The sequence below is a fragment of the Monopterus albus genome, unplaced genomic scaffold (genome assembly GCF_001952655.1).
Source record: "Monopterus albus unplaced genomic scaffold, M_albus_1.0 scaffold18.1, whole genome shotgun sequence".
In the NCBI taxonomy this organism is placed as follows: Eukaryota; Metazoa; Chordata; class Actinopteri; order Synbranchiformes; family Synbranchidae; genus Monopterus; species Monopterus albus.
The window spans coordinates 9,850,517-9,865,945 of record NW_018127898.1 but is presented as its reverse complement, the minus strand read 5'-3'; the positions used below and the strand labels follow the sequence as shown (position 1 = coordinate 9,865,945).

Here is a 15,429-nt window from a genome sequence, read left to right as displayed (position 1 = left end):
ACAAATGGGAACCCAGAGCATCTTTTTACAAGATCTTCAGTATTTATGCTGAATGGTTTCAAACAATGAAATTTGAGTGGAAAACTGAGTTTGAGAAGACACAAAAGAAACTGGTCTGTTGAATACTGTATTTTGTCTTGCTGCAGAATTTCCTTTGTGTTTACCTTTTAACTGTTTTCTTGCTTACAGTGTTTAAACATTAACTTGAAATTCATTTTGTCACAGAAGGAGGACTGTTCTCTTCCTGTATGTTGGATATTCCTTCCTAATGCAACTGTGCCCAGTTAAAAGTCTTGGAATAATTTCAGAGAACAACTCTTGTTCTTATATGCAAGTGACTATTAAGACAAATGTTACTGACTCTGCACACCCACAAATTGAAGCTGAAGCAAGTATATTGCTGTAACATTGCTGAGCAACAGCTACTGTGACTATAAGTGGCAATTACAGGATAATGTCGAATAACAGAAGCGAGTAGTCATAAAATCAGAAACTGAGTAATTTCAGTTGTATGGCAGTCTGTCTGCTAATGGTACTTGTCAGCCCCATAAGCTGCTGCTGTTTACACTAGAGCAACCAAGGGTGTAGCTTGCTAGCAGCAAAAACAGTACTAAACTGAACATGGGTGTTTTATTACTTAGGATGAATGTAATTTTAAAAAAACATTTATGAATGTCATATTTATTCTTTGAGGTTTAAAAAAGTGTTGAATCAACTCCACATGAACCAGACATCATAGTAGGAAAGGCACAGGTGTAATTAATTACACTAATGAGCAGGCAGTACAGTGTACTGGAACAACCTGACCATTACTGATGTTTATCTCCCTTGTTGTTTGAAGAAGTTCTATTAGGAGTCCAAGCCTAACAAGTACAGGCATCATCATATACTCATGCATTATGGTTCCTCTCTGAGTGTTGCATTGTTACATAGAATATGTTCTTGGATAATTATGCAGCTGGTCGAGGTGAACTCATTGTACATAAAGTACGTTATATGTCAGTGGATATGTTAATATATAGCAACACATTATATAAGCTGATCATATATTCAAAGCCAGGTGACTAACTGTGCAAAAGTGCAACTGAATAGGAGTCTCACATACTATTTAGTCACTCATCGCATCCTGTATGATTTTTAGATAAGATCTTAATCTATCATGCAACTATAGCTGTCAAATACATGTAGGGATACACAACAGTGGTACATTTTTGTCTAAGATGCTGTGAAGAACAAGTATAAATGAAAACACTGAAAGTATGAATACCTTAAAATGGTTTCTGTCATGTAGTTTTCACCGCTGCCTAGTTGATCATGATCACACTGGTTCTGAGATGCCTTGACATAAAAAAGTGCATTGTTCAAGATTTTATTCCCATGATTCCCTGTTGGCATTTCAGTAGCTATTTAAAAATGACATAGTAGTATTTCCATTAAAGTGAGACTACACAGCTTTGTTTCTCAGTAACATGTCTTCCACAGTCATTAGCTGATCTGGTCTGTCTAAATTATTTACAGCTTTTAATAGACAAAAAAGAACAATATCATTTGCATCTGTAAAGACCAGGATGAAGGAATAAGCAGTGATGGATGAAAGTTGCAGTGGCGACGAGCACTGGCGGCGTTCAGTTCAATTCACCAGTCTCAACTCAGCAATCTGCAAAGAGGACAGACTCAGGTTAGTGAAAGAGCAACAAGCCCTTAGGGATGAAAATGTTTTATTACAGCTCTTTGTGGTAAATTAATACCACTTTGTGGTATTAATTTACCTGGGCTTCCTCTGTATCTCTCATTGCTCTGGATGGATGTCAGATCTTCTTTGTAGGTGCATTCATAGATATCTGACTGGCGTTTCAAGTAGCTCTCCATTTCATCTCTAGAGAAAACACCAGTAATTCATGTTACATTGTGTTATCTTTGAAAACAAACTGCATTGCCTCTACTGGATTTGCACATTTTGGAGAGACATCATTGTTCTAGTGCTACTGTACTCACCCCAGCCGTTTGCCCATGATTGTCTGGAGGAACTTCCTGGCAGAGATTTGTCCCAGGACTTTCCTGTAACCATTTGTAAAGACGGCATCAGCGTGGCGTCCTGATCTACAACCACAGTAGTGGGACAAAATTTATTTTGCATCAATGCAGTTAGTACACAAGTGTTTTTTTTTTTCTTTCATATTTCATACAATCATAATGCAATTAGTCACCAACAAAAAGAAGTCTAAGGAATTGATGTGTTATCTCTCTGGACATGTTGTTGTAGCACATTTACAATTATAGAAATTAAAGGGTTAATTTACACAATGGGGATAAAAGGCATATTTATTTACTTAAAAGAAATGGTCAAGTCATCCAGATAACTATGGATTAATGTGCCCAGATTTTAAGATATCCCTCTGAATTTTCAGCAGTTTTCTTGGAAGCTACTTTCTAATAAACAGTAAAAACTGTTCATAGTCTGTAAACTGTCCAGAGTCACAGGACACTGTTCTGATAGGACATACTGTTGGTGAATCTTTGAAATGTAACACTTCAAAGCCGTGAGCACAAAAAAAAGCAATTCCATGCACCTCTATTGGGGTGGAGGCATAAATCTTAGAAGTAGGAGTAAAAAAACAAACAAACAAAAAAACACATGTATCATTTTATAATATTTGACATCAGCCATTCAGTCCGTATTAACATTCTGACCGTAGCTCTGCTTTCTCCCTAGGAGGACTCATGTCTTCCTGCAGCTGTTCTGCTGGATTCTTTATAGAAGATGTCATCAAGATAGTGTTCCTCTGGCCGAACCTGAGAAAGATTTAGCAGTACAGAACATTGTTTTCAAATATCCTCAAACACATCGTACCATGCTTATATGAAAATGTGTTCAACTTTCTACCGTAACAGAAATTTTAACACAGATGTTTGATTTTGGATTTTAGACAAAGAAAAATATCCTCAGCCTGCACAATGTTAGATATTCTGCTGCTTTGGCACAGGACACTGTAATTAAAGTGCTGTGTAAATGTAACTTTGAATGATCCTGACACCTTGACCCCTTTTAGCATAACAAGTGCAGAGGGCACAGCTATGACATGCAAAGTAGCCAATGAAAGGCTTAAATCATCACACGTTACCAGCATGTATAATGATGTTTTTTTAGCCCTGACACAAACCTCAACCTTGACCTCCAATCACTATTTCATTCTGTGTCTTGTTACCCATGTTCATTTTCTGGTTGTAAATGTTAACTATGTTTTCATTTCACCTGGAAAGGCTTTCTAACTATTACAGCTGCTCTGGAAAGATTCTCATCATGTGATGATACAGATTTATCTAGTAAATTAGCATTAGCATTGTAATTTGACAGGGTTTTATTAACAATTATTTTACTTGAAAGATAGAAGATAGTTATCTACAAGTGTACAAGTCTAAAAAAAAAAACTTCTAAAAATTGGTAAAAATGGAAATGAACAAGATGTGGGAAATCTGAGTAAATTCCTCAGGACTTACCTGATAGACGGGTAGAGAGGGGAGCCTGATGAAGACACAACCAGGCAACAAAACAGCAGCAGTGCAGCTTTCTCCATCATCACAACTAGTCCTGGAGAAAAATGGACAGCTAGGATATATAACAGGAGTAGAAATTACATTAGAAAAAAAAAGATGAAACCGCATTTTCCTAAACCAGCCTCATTGCTATGCAGAAGGGCTGAAGTTGCAGCAGACAGAGATGTATACTGTGATGGAAAATATTAATATGTCATTTAAAAATTTTAACATGATCAAAGCACAGATATTAAATTTATACACACAGACATTTATACTGTTTTGCCAGAGTTACCTTGATATTTAAGGCGAATTCGGAGCGTCCCTGCAGTTCCTCTTTATTTGGTTCCCTCCACTCTCATCATCTCTCACTGCCAGGAAAGACTGAACAGAAGAAATCCTGGAACAGTGCTGTTTGTTACCACTGAATCCATGGTCACTTTATACTGAACCTGTAGCTCCCAGACACTCCCACATCACGCATGAGCTCTCTCTCTCTCTCTCTCTCTCTCTCTCTCTCTCTCTCTCTTTCTCTCCTTGATCTGAGCCACCTGTGTGCTCTCTCATTCTTTTTATCCTTCTCTTACTTTCTCAAATTGAAGCTTGCTTTATTGGTATTACCACAATTAAAACACAGAAATGCCAAGGTGAGTTGTGGGAGTTGTGGACATTTTACAGTGTAGGTTTAATAACTTGGACTGGTTAAAAAAAGAACAATCAATCAATCAATAAAGGTAATGTTATACACCCATTATGAAAACCGTTCCCTAAAATAATATTGCTTGTCAAGCAAACTGAATTGCATACTTAGGACTTCATTTCAAAGATTTTTGCCCAATGGAGTCTGGTGGGGAAAACAGACATACAAAAACAAACAAACAAACAAACAAAGGCTACAGGCTCCAGTGTTTTAACATGTATTTGGTGCTGCAGTTTGGGTGATAGCACACACATTGTTGGGTTAAGTTGAAGTGAAGTTAGATGCCACATCCTCACCTCCACGCCACCCACCCTCTTCCTTGGACTATAACATGTACCTCCCAAGGGTTCTGCATTTACGACAAATTTATGATTTTGTTTACACAGGTTACTAAAGGGTCCCTTTTAATGTTTTCGACGACATGCGGAACGTTGTTTTAAGTCATTTGGGGTTTAGTCGAACCGTGAAGTTGAACGTACCGGGGGACGTATTTGAGTAACGGACAATCGGAATGCAAGAGAATTCACTGATACCTACCTTTATTCTTGGTCAGCAACTTGTCTGTTGAATCAAACTTTTTCTCTGACATGCTCTCACAACTTAAACGAATAATAATCTGAGTGAGATACGGAATTGGCACCAGACACTACGCTGTCTCTAAATTACCCAGTGAAAAATAATTGCTTCTGTATTTAGCACGCGCAGCTTAATTCGGATTAACGCTAATGCCACACAATTATTCTTAAAGACAATTTGGGTAACGTTAGTTACACATTAGTTGCTATAAAGTAGAATTTTGTAACCGTTCGCAAACTACCATCATTACCCAACAATAACTTTTTCATACGCCTTTTGCTTTCTCTTTATAACCTTAACTTCAAATGTGGAGATGTCACTCTCGATGTTAAAACAGCTTTGGCTCCACATGACAGTCCTTGAATGACATGTATCCAACCTAGCTAGCTGGTGCTTATACACTAATGTACTTCTAAAGATAAACAGGGGATAAAATGTTATCTACTAACATTAGGCAGTTCTAACAGTAGCTATCTCCTGTATATGGTTGCTCCATTATAACTGAATCCGGGAGGTTGCTAGCTAGAAAGTCTTAGGTCTTGTGGCAAGCTAACCCAGCATGGAACATCTCAGGACTTTTAAAACTTTAACGTTACTTACCATTTCTCAGCACTGGATGCCTGTCAGATGTGTCCAACCCAGATATTGTTCTGATTTAGCTAACACCAAAGTCACGCCAAGAGAGAGGAGGGTAACTGGAACTTTAGACAAGTTCAAGAATCAGTTATCCTCTGGTCCAACTTTTCAGGATTTCATCAAAGGAGTTTCAGTTCCTAAGACTTGTGCTAAAGATGGACAGTACTCACAGAAACATGCTTATCTTTCTGAGGACTTGAAGATGGGGAACTCAAGGAAAGGTGTGTCTGCATGGTTGTTAACCACTGGTGCAGTTAGGTTTGATTGTTTGGGGTAAATGCTAAACACATTTGTCTTATTACAGTGTATTTTGAAACCTATGGATGTCAAATGAATGTAAACGACACAGAGATAGCCTGGTCCATACTGCAGAAGAAGGGATATCAACGTACGCTTACCTTAAATGAGGTACAGATGAGTTCTATATATATATTTGACAGCTCGTAATTTATGTCAGCACAAAAAGCTTAAGGTGCCTTGTGCTCACAGGCAGATGTTGTCCTGCTGGTAACATGCTCCATAAGGTAAGACAATTTTTCAAATTTTAAAGAATCACCTTCAAAATACCCCATTCTCAGAGACTATCTAAGAAACAGTGTTTTGTAGTGACAGTCTTAACATTTTTGCAGTTGTACAACCCATGGCATCAACAGTTTTGCTAGACCGAAACTGGCTCAGAGAGGTCCTTTAACTAACCGAGACAAATACACTCTTGTAACAGAGAAAAAGCTGAACAAACAATCTGGAATAGACTACAGCACCTGACAGCCATGAAAAAGAAACGCTTAAAGACCCACACACCAATGAAAATAGGGATTTTAGGTAAGTTAGTTCACTAATGTGCACTCATTTGACTGCTTTTACATAGGCTGTATTAATGTGTGTATTTTTGTCCAGGCTGCATGGCAGAGAGGCTAAAGACAGAGGTTTTGGAGCGGGAGAAGCTGGTAGATGTTCTTGCTGGTCCAGATGCGTACCGGGACCTTCCCCGCCTCTTGACTGTAGCTTATGACGGTCATCAGGCAAGCAACATACTGCTGTCATTAGAGGAGACCTACGCTGACATCATGCCTGTTCACCATGCCCCTCAGGGATACAGTGCTTTTGTGTGAGTGTGTGGCTTATTTACAGAGCAACTCTAGTTTTTGGAGAAAGTTTTTCACCCTCCACACCCCCTCCTGTCAGTCTCATTTTCTACACCAACACTGTTTACAATGTGAAGCCAGTTTTGACCTGGCTGATGCTGAAACAGTCAGGAAAGTAGTTTTAAAATAAGTTAATTGCTAGATTTGTGCCCTAGACCTAATTTCTACCTGCTTTTAACTTTTTTTTCCAGTTCATTGTCTTTATATCTAACAACTGTCAGCCCCTCTCTGGGACCAGCTGTTTACCCTGCACCATTTAAGACTGTGCTTATGAGGCAGCCTTGATCCATCAACACCCCATAATTACAGACCAGTCTCCAATATTTCATTTTTTTTATCAACATATTAAAGAAACTTGTGTGCACATTTCAGTGATTTTATTTAAAATGTTTTTGAGCCCCCCATATTGCCGATACAGCCCTCGTAACAACTGTTGATAATATTAGGTTAAATCCAGATGCAATAAACTTAGCATTGATCTGAGTGCTGCTTGTGATGTAGTTGAACTCAAGATCCTATTAAAGGTGGGGACACTCAATATCTCTTGGGTCCACTGTGAACGGGATTTGGGCTTGACCACTGATCGAACCCAGCTGGACCGAGTCTGTACCATGTTGGATCAGTTTCTGTTCAAAGTTGGCAGATAAAACTGTGTAGTGTTTTAATCTTTAAGTCTTACAATCAAGTTGTTGCCAGTTGTTCCCATAAAGATGTTTTTTTTTTAAACATGTTTAGTATTTGTAAATTACATCTGCAATCAATTCTTTTGGTCTTTTATCTCATTTTCTATTTTAATCTATCTGTAAAGTCATCTCTAAAGCAGTTTGAGCTGCATTAACCTGTACAAAAGGTTTTATACTTGATTTTGTAACTTCTGATGACTCTGTGCCTTTGCCTTGACAGGTCTATCATGCGTGGCTGTGACAACATGTGCAGTTACTGCATTGTTCCCTTCACCCGAGGGAGAGAGAGGAGTCGACCTGTCAGCTCCATTCTTGAGGAAATCCGTGTGCTCTCTGACCAGGCATGTTATAACTTCAAAACCAAAGTCAGTCTGTTAAATTCCTCACTACTTTATCAGGTAGTCATCTACTGGCAGAAATATTAGGATAGAAGTGAATAATCGTTTTATTACACAGCTATTAGATAAAAATAATACAGTAGGAACGAGAAAATGAGGTGTATGAAGCAGTATATAAAATCATAAATAAAACAAAGGTTTGAATTAGCTGTTCACATGATTTCCCACAAAGGCATCTAATATGAGTTTTTTGGAGAAAGCGTTAACATTTTAATAAGTTAAATAATGTTTAATAAACTTAAAGTAAAGTAGAAATAAATGTGTTCTGAGTTTGTCACACCACAGGAAAATGATTAAAAAGATCACCAAGTATATAAAATTATGAATACAAATAAGGAGTATCCGACTGGTTAGAGGACCTGGGCAGTGTGGAGGTAGAATAGCAGATGAGGAGTTCTGACATATACGCTGGTCTCAGGCCATGCAAACTTGCTAGTTTAAGTTCAGCTCTCCAAATAAATTTTTATAATAATAAGTAAGTGATTCCAGCTCTACCTGACTTGTTTTTCTTGTGTGTGGTGGATGTTTTTTTTTTGTTTGTTTGTTTTTTTTAAATCAGGGTGTGAAGGAGGTCACGTTGCTGGGTCAGAATGTGAACAGCTACAGAGACATGTCAGAAGAACACTTTGGAGGTTCAGACCTGACCAAGCTCAGCCAAGGCTTCAAGACAGTTTACCGAACAAAACAGGGCGGTCTGCGCTTCTCCGACCTGCTGGACAGAGTGTCCCGCATCGACCCTGACATGAGGATCAGATTCACTTCCCCTCATCCCAAAGATTTTCCTGATGAGGTATGCTTTTTTATTCCTTATGACACAGTAGCTGCTGAAAACACATTTACGAAGTCACACAATCTTATGTTAGTCCACTGTCGATGTTCAATCATCAGGCGACAAACACATGTCTGACAAAGTGCATTTTTGTTTGGGCTGACCTTCCTGGCTGTTAATATGCATATTTCTGTGTATTAGCTTTGCTGATTGAGGCTTTCTGACTTGCTCTCTGTGTTGGTGTTTACAGGTTTTGCATCTGATTGCAGAGCGAGGAAACATTTGTAAGCAGATACACCTTCCAGCACAGAGTGGGAGCAGCCAAGTCCTGAAAGCAATGCGCCGTGGGTAAGAGTCCAGTATGCCTTGCCCAAACTCATAGCAATTCAGTTTGTAAAGTGTCTTTAAAAGTGTCTTGCGTGTTAATTACACAATTACAGCTACACAAGAGAGGCCTACCTGGATCTTGTGGAGAATATCAAAAGAATCATCCCAGGTAAGTAAAGAAAATAAGATTTCTCCTTTAATGTGTCACCTTTCTCTAGGTAACCTTGTCATTAGTAATTGCATTTACTGGATGTAAGTTTATAAAATGATAAAACCCCAGCTGTCTTGCCTTTGTACATACTAAGAATCTTTGGGTGACTTGGCCAATGTTGTCCTCTAACTCAGGTTGCACATTGAAAACGGCCCTGCAGATGTTAAAACAAAAATATGAAAATGCCTTTTGCTGTGGTACAACCTTTACAGTCTTAAAGAGGTGTGTGTTTTTGGGCTGAAAAGCTCAGAATTGAGATTCCACCTAATTAGCTGTTTAGCTAACCCCATGATATTATTAACATTGGTGATGATTTATGTGCATTGTCCCATATAAATAAATAAGCAAAGAAACAAACAAACAGAAATCCTCGTGCAAATGCCAGAGCTACATTCTAATCTTGAAACGCCAGTGATTAAACTGGTTCAGTTTTTGCAACCGGCATCTTACAGACCAGCTGAGTGGTTAAGTATTGTCTTCTCAATGGCAGCTCAGGTTTTGCCTCAAATTCAGTGTGACAAATCCTGGCCACCCCATTCTGAGAATCATTTTAAAAGGAAATCTTAAAGAAATCCTTCCATAATTTGTCTGTGTGTCAGAGGTGAGCCTCAGCAGTGACTTCATCTCAGGCTTCTGTGGTGAGACAGAGGACGACCACCAGCAGACGCTGTCTCTGATCAGAGAGGTGGGCTACAATCTGGGGTTTCTTTTTACCTACAGTATGAGAAAGGTGAGCTTTTATAAGTTTGTGGTGTACATTACACCAGGAAAATGCTTCATATCAGCATGTTAGAATGAAATCCAAGAAGTTATTTTCAAAAGCTTCTCCTTTGTCTTACTCAGAAAACTCATGCCTACCATCAGCTACAAGATGACGTGCCAGCAGAGGTGAAACGGCGGAGACTGGAGGAGTGCGTCAGTGTATTCAGAGAGGAAGCTGCCAGGGTCAACGCTGCTCTCATCGGCAACACACAGCTTGTCCTGGTGGAGGGAGTGAGTACTACACACATGACACAGGGCTCCACGCTGACTACCCACCAGTGCAAGTTTCACTGTTTTTTCAGTTGTTGTACATATATCTACTATATATTTAACAAAATGCTGTGACCTAGCACAGGCAAGTTTATCATTCTAAACAGGAGTAGAGGGCAAAATAAGAGTTATTTTTCCAGAGGAAGTGCTGGAATGTTGTTGTAGTTTGTTTTTTTTTGTTTGTTTTTTACCTGCAAACAACATGACTGAAGATAGAGGCAGAGTTTCTGACACTTCGACCACTCTCCTGAAGGAGTGGGGGACTTGATTGTTTACAGAGAATTACAGAAACTGAATTAGTTATTTCTGCCTCTGCCTGTAGTCCTGTACCACTGTACTGGATTACTTCCATCTGTTACCAGGCAACACTGCTCATCTGGGGTTGCCATTTTTATGCAGGAAAGTAAAAGATCTGCCAAGGACCTGTGTGGGAGAACTGATGGCAATATTAAAGTGATTTTCCCCAAAGAGGATGTGGCTGTTCAGACTGCAGAGTCCAACACTGCACCTATCAACACTGGAGACTATGTGCTGGTGAAGGTAGGGTTTGGCTCATACAGCTATGAAATGTAAATACACTAATAATACCGATGACTCTAATATACTCATTTCAGTCTGTATGTTTCCTAATAATGAACAAGGAATTGCTGTACTGAAATTCCGAAGAGGTCATTTACTGTAGAAACAGTGTTGTTGTTACATAGGTTTTCCACCTGCACTGAGAGTTTTATTTAACTGTAAACTGTCACATTCACTGCCAGCACATACGGTATCTCTACCATAATTCTTTAATAACGAAAATTGAAGGCTCTAAAAATGTTTCTTACCATCAGCATCTTAGTATATGTGTTGTACATGATTACTGTTTCTGCCAACGTTAGAACATTTTGGTTATTTCCCATTAGAGGTTTGTCAGCTTATTTTTTTCGGTGTACTTTTCTCACTGTCTTGAAGTGGTGTAGTAGGGGAAAGTAATGTCACATAGTTTCAGGATTTAGTACCATTTGAATCTGCTTGTGATTTGTTTAGTAACTGTCAGTTAAATCTGAACCAACCAAGACTACAGACTTAAATGTTAAACTCTTAATGAATAATACCTAAAGATGCTTTTTAATCTTTGTTTATTTTGTCACAGATATTTAGTGTTGCAGAAAAATAATTGATGGGACCCCTGTAAAAATTTTTTTTATATTATGTGTTTATCTTGGAAAAAAGATATATTAGTTGATGTATTGTTATATCTGATTTTTATTTCAAATATTTACATTGCTATTGATCAGACTTTTTCAGATTCTGGAATATGTACTTAGGTTTTTCATTAGGTTGAGATGGGGATGAAAAGCATATTTCTCCTATTTGGAATTGTCTCCATACTGATGCTCATATACAGATGCTGTTCCAAGTGTTCCGATGTTTTAATAGAATCATGTCCAAGTCATGGCATGGTATCAACCATAAAATTGGAAGGCAAGGTAGAAGATAAATATCACCATCAAGAGCTTTATATGGTACTTTCAGAGAATTCATCATCTAATAATTTTATTTCTTTGATGTTTTGTGTGTTTTAATATAGATATTGTCAGCCAACTCCCAGTGCCTGAGAGGTTTTTGTGTGTTTTAATATAGATATTGTCGGCCAACTCCCAGTGCCTGAGAGGTCGAGCCCTTGCTCACAGCTCCCTGAGAGACGAGTGAAGCACTATGAGACCGACACCACAGGAAGCAGACTCATTTTTTAAGCAAACTGGCTCACTTTTTTTGAAGACACGTGGAGGCTATTTTTACAGACATTTTGGTGATGATATACTCACATTTCACTGCTGTGATGAGCTATGAAAACTGCTTTTTATTTATCCAGTCAGCATCAACTGTCTGTATATAGTGAAGCCTGTTTGGAGAATACACTTGTACAGGTTTTTTAGATGCATAATAGTGTGACTGATTTGATTTGTCTGATACAGTGGTGTTTGATTTGGTGCCATGGTATTGTTGGATTTTCCAAGCTGCAGTAAAAAATTTCATGGATCAAGACATTTCTAGAATTTCTCCTTTAAGCTGCAGAGTCAGAAATTTTGAGAGAGAATTTACCAAGAGTCAACATCCAGAAATGCTGTGATCTGCATTGGAAGGAACATGTTATTTCAGCAAAGATGACTATGGTGGTGGTATAGAAGATGAATGACTATGGTGACTGCAAGCCCTGTCCTGAGGAATATCCCCTGTTGAGACAGGACTGCGGTACCACTGCTGGAAATGTTCATGGCTCTCACATATGGCCGGAGTTGACATTTAAGATACATGAAAAGTACAAAATGATACAGTTCTGACATAATATTGAGATCCACAGTAGATCTGCATATTTCAGGCTTGTGCCTTCATGGTGGCAAGCTCCACTGCAGAAATGAATCCTGGGAGTTTTAAGGAATGCAGTTCAACCCATGAACTGAACATCTGTCCCAATCAGCATGTAGTCCTACAAGAAAGGAAAAGAAAAAACATTCAACAATGGCTAATGATTACTTTGAGATTATAAACTCTGTTGATCAGTTAGTTCTGTGTCACATTAGCCCTCATTAAAATCCCTGTCATATTGATAAATACAGCTGGATCAAGAAAATGCAGTTTTATAGAAAATGTCATGTCTCTGACCTGCAGGATCTGAAGTTGGGTGTTCACCAGCTTCACCTTTTCAATTGTAGGAAGTGGGTATCCCTTTGCAAGTTGAGCTACAAAGCAAATATCAATTTAGGTAAACTAGTCACAAAAATCTGATGTGGTAAACTGTATAGTGATATCAGCGGAGGTTTATCATAAATTGTAATTATGTAGCACAACTGATACATTAAATCAACTTTAAAATGTTGTGTAATGATGTAGATGCACTTTAAAAAGAAAAAAATGCAGACTAGACAGTCTGTGATACAACACTGAATAATAACGAATCTACAATACATACCCTAATCCTTCATTTAGAACTCATTCCCTCAGGGTTTGTATATGAATAAAAGAACTTTAAAGTCAGTTAAAAGACACAGGGCACCAGTACAGCTTCAAAGCAGGCGTGACATACAGTATCTCTTTTCTACTGTACCTATCAGTTATATCTGTTAAAATTACTAGTGAACTACCAGCTATAATTAGTTGATTGCATAGGCCATGCCTCCCACCACCCTCAGTCTGTTTTTAAGGAGTACTCAACCAACTTATCATTGAACACCTGTAACGCTGTCGGACCTACCATGGACAGTTTAAAAAGGAATCAAAATTGATGCTACAAAACCAAAGATATTGTCTTCTGTTTTTGACACATTCTTCCTCATCACAACCTGATGTCTACTACCAACAGTGTGGTGGAAGATTAGGGTGTGTTATTTGGAACCACAAAGACGTTATACAACTTTTCCCCCACATGACTCCTCAACAGACTTTGCTAAAACCGGTGATATTCTGCTTTAACCTTGCAAGATATGCATTATCTTATGCAGAAATACTGTTGTGTTTGTGTAGGGGAAGCAGAAGTGTGGGATTTTTAAATTGTTTATTTTGACTGACAATTTCACTCACCAGTGATCCAATCAGTGTTACACTATATGTTGCACATAGCTGCTGCAAATGCTGCTCTTACAATAAGAATTTCATATGGCTTATTAATGACCGGTTATTATTTGAAATGGGTGTAAATCCAGTAGGGACAGTGGAAAAAACACCTTTCAGAGAAACCTTGACTTTCACTGGTTTGAAGAAACCATTCCCATGAATAGTTAAACATACTGTAAGTGCCTATTACAGTAGGGTTTATGGGTAATTTTAAATGCCTTCATGCACGTGCTTGATTTGATGCACACCGACAGACTTGCTCAGTAAATCATACTGTATACTTAGCGTGATATACATGTTACTCACATGAAATGCACAATTTCAATAGAAATGATACACTTCTAATTCTTCAGTTCAACACGAATCCACTTATTTTGTCCCATCTAACACTTTATAGTCCTTGTAATTATACTTATGATGTACGGTGAGTCTCGTGGAGCTGATTTGTTTCTCATAAATGGTTATTATTCCCCATCCTGCCATTTCAGCAACCTGCCAGATATTCAGCCTCATCATGAGCGGACATGTCCAAGAGCGCTGTTTATGAGTATGATCAGGATGTCTAAAGGTACAGTGGCTATAAAAAGTATTCACCCCATATTTTTATTTAATTGCCATTACTTTTTAGAAACCTGTTTTCACTTTGACATTAAAGAGTTTTTTTTGTTTGTTTTTTTTTGTCAAAAAAGCCAAATTATATTGATTCAAGTCTTATGTGTTTTGCTTTGTTAGTTTTTGTTTGTTTTTACTGAGAAGTATAGTAACAGCAATACTGTCTCAGTGCTGGGACCGCAGTCACATGTTCTCCTACATTTGTCTTATGACCTGAGTATAACTTCTAAAAATCATATTGAAAACATGTTGAAAGCTACACACAGTATTTCCAGTTTGGTGATAAAAGACTGAGCAAACCTTCTAAAGTGTATTAAAACTCAGATGTATGTGTTTACACTTGTTGGGTCAGTGATTTTGTTGTGTAGGTGAAACAATGACTGTAGTAGAATGGAGTGGAAAAGTACAGATACAAATACAAGATGATTTTACCAACCTACCATCCATCCATTATCTACACTGCTCATGCTGTTGAGAGTCATGGCACATGTGTCCGCTTGCACTCAAGGATGAACTGAATAGATTTTAGTGGTCAAAGGTCAAGGTAAAACCTTGAAGGTGTTTCTTAAAATGTGCCACAAACATCCGCTCAAGGGCGATGTTACATATCTCTTTATCAGTCCTCTGTAACAACAGTCTAATTGAAGACAGCATGTTTCTCACTGGAAATGATTTTCTACGGTCATACATGTCAATGTAATGACAACTTCCCTGTTACTAAAAATGTACCCTTAATGTCCAGTATTAAAAATCTTAGAGTGTTCACTACATGAATTCTATGAACCTGGACAGACGTATGTAACCTGCGACTTGAATGGTTGGTGGAGGCACACAACTGAAGTCAGTAATTCTATTTAGCTTTTTTATTTATTACCAATAATTACCTTATTTCACACAAACCATTTGTCGTCCTCCAGAGCAATTGTTTTTTTTTTCAGTAGTAGAATGGAGTGGAAAAGTACAGATACAAATACAAGATGATTTTACCAACCTACCATCCATCCAATATCTCTAATATTGAGATAGATTACAGTTTACATGTTTATACAAACCACTATTAGTGCAACAGAGTGACTCTAACTAAAACTTTTTGCTTTAAGATTTATTAATTCACAGTAAATGAGAATATAATGAACCAATGAATTTATTATTTTGAACAGGAATGCAGTAAACCACAGTAAACAGAGGGGCAATCAAATGAGGGAATAG

General features: G+C 38.0%; 2 protein-coding genes across 3 annotated transcripts; one reads left to right on the top strand and one right to left on the bottom strand.

The window, feature by feature from the left end:
- Positions 1-58: 58 nt before the first annotated feature.
- Positions 59-4,626, bottom strand: ghrh (growth hormone releasing hormone). 2 transcript variants are annotated; one of them, XM_020593059.1, is made up of 7 exons: positions 4,531-4,626; positions 3,830-3,918; positions 3,499-3,589; positions 2,692-2,793; positions 1,996-2,100; positions 1,770-1,876; positions 59-1,657 (listed from the first exon to the last, which is right to left on the bottom strand). In XM_020593059.1, the coding sequence occupies exons 3-7, from the start codon at positions 3,576-3,578 to the stop codon at positions 1,650-1,652; spliced, it is 402 nt and encodes a 133-aa protein (XP_020448715.1). In that variant the 5' UTR covers positions 3,579-3,589; positions 3,830-3,918; positions 4,531-4,626; the 3' UTR covers positions 59-1,649. The 2 variants fall into 2 exon arrangements, with proteins under 2 accessions (XP_020448715.1, XP_020448714.1); XM_020593058.1 differs by lacking the exon at positions 4,531-4,626 and having other exon boundaries at positions 3,499-3,607; positions 3,830-3,932.
- Positions 4,627-4,738: 112 nt separating this feature from the next.
- cdk5rap1 (CDK5 regulatory subunit associated protein 1) lies at positions 4,739-12,661 on the top strand. The gene is made up of 13 exons (XM_020593050.1): positions 4,739-5,667; positions 5,751-5,854; positions 5,936-5,970; positions 6,168-6,268; positions 6,344-6,554; positions 7,495-7,615; positions 8,232-8,462; positions 8,692-8,789; positions 8,882-8,937; positions 9,579-9,709; positions 9,823-9,972; positions 10,411-10,551; positions 11,638-12,661. The coding sequence occupies exons 1-13, from the start codon at positions 5,370-5,372 to the stop codon at positions 11,704-11,706; spliced, it is 1,746 nt and encodes a 581-aa protein (XP_020448706.1). The 5' UTR covers positions 4,739-5,369; the 3' UTR covers positions 11,707-12,661.
- The last annotated feature ends 2,768 nt before the right edge of the window (positions 12,662-15,429 follow it).

Bases quoted from the DNA above. Each gene is read 5' to 3' on its own strand.
- ghrh (XM_020593059.1), bottom strand. From the start codon at position 3,578: ATGATGGAGAAAGCTGCACTGCTGCTGTTTTGTTGCCTGGTTGTGTCT. The intron at 2,794-3,498 runs GTAAGTCCTGAG...AATCTTTCTCAG, and splicing joins CCTCTCTACCCGTCTATCAG to GTTCGGCCAGAGGAACACTA. The intron at 2,101-2,691 runs GTCAGAATGTTA...CTGTGGTTGTAG, and splicing joins AGGGAGAAAGCAGAGCTACG to ATCAGGACGCCACGCTGATG.
- cdk5rap1 (XM_020593050.1), top strand. From the start codon at position 5,370: ATGGAACATCTCAGGACTTTTAAAACTTTAACGTTACTTACCATTTCT. The intron at 6,555-7,494 runs GTGAGTGTGTGG...TTGCCTTGACAG, and splicing joins CAGGGATACAGTGCTTTTGT to GTCTATCATGCGTGGCTGTG. The intron at 9,973-10,410 runs GTGAGTACTACA...ATTTTTATGCAG, and splicing joins AGCTTGTCCTGGTGGAGGGA to GAAAGTAAAAGATCTGCCAA.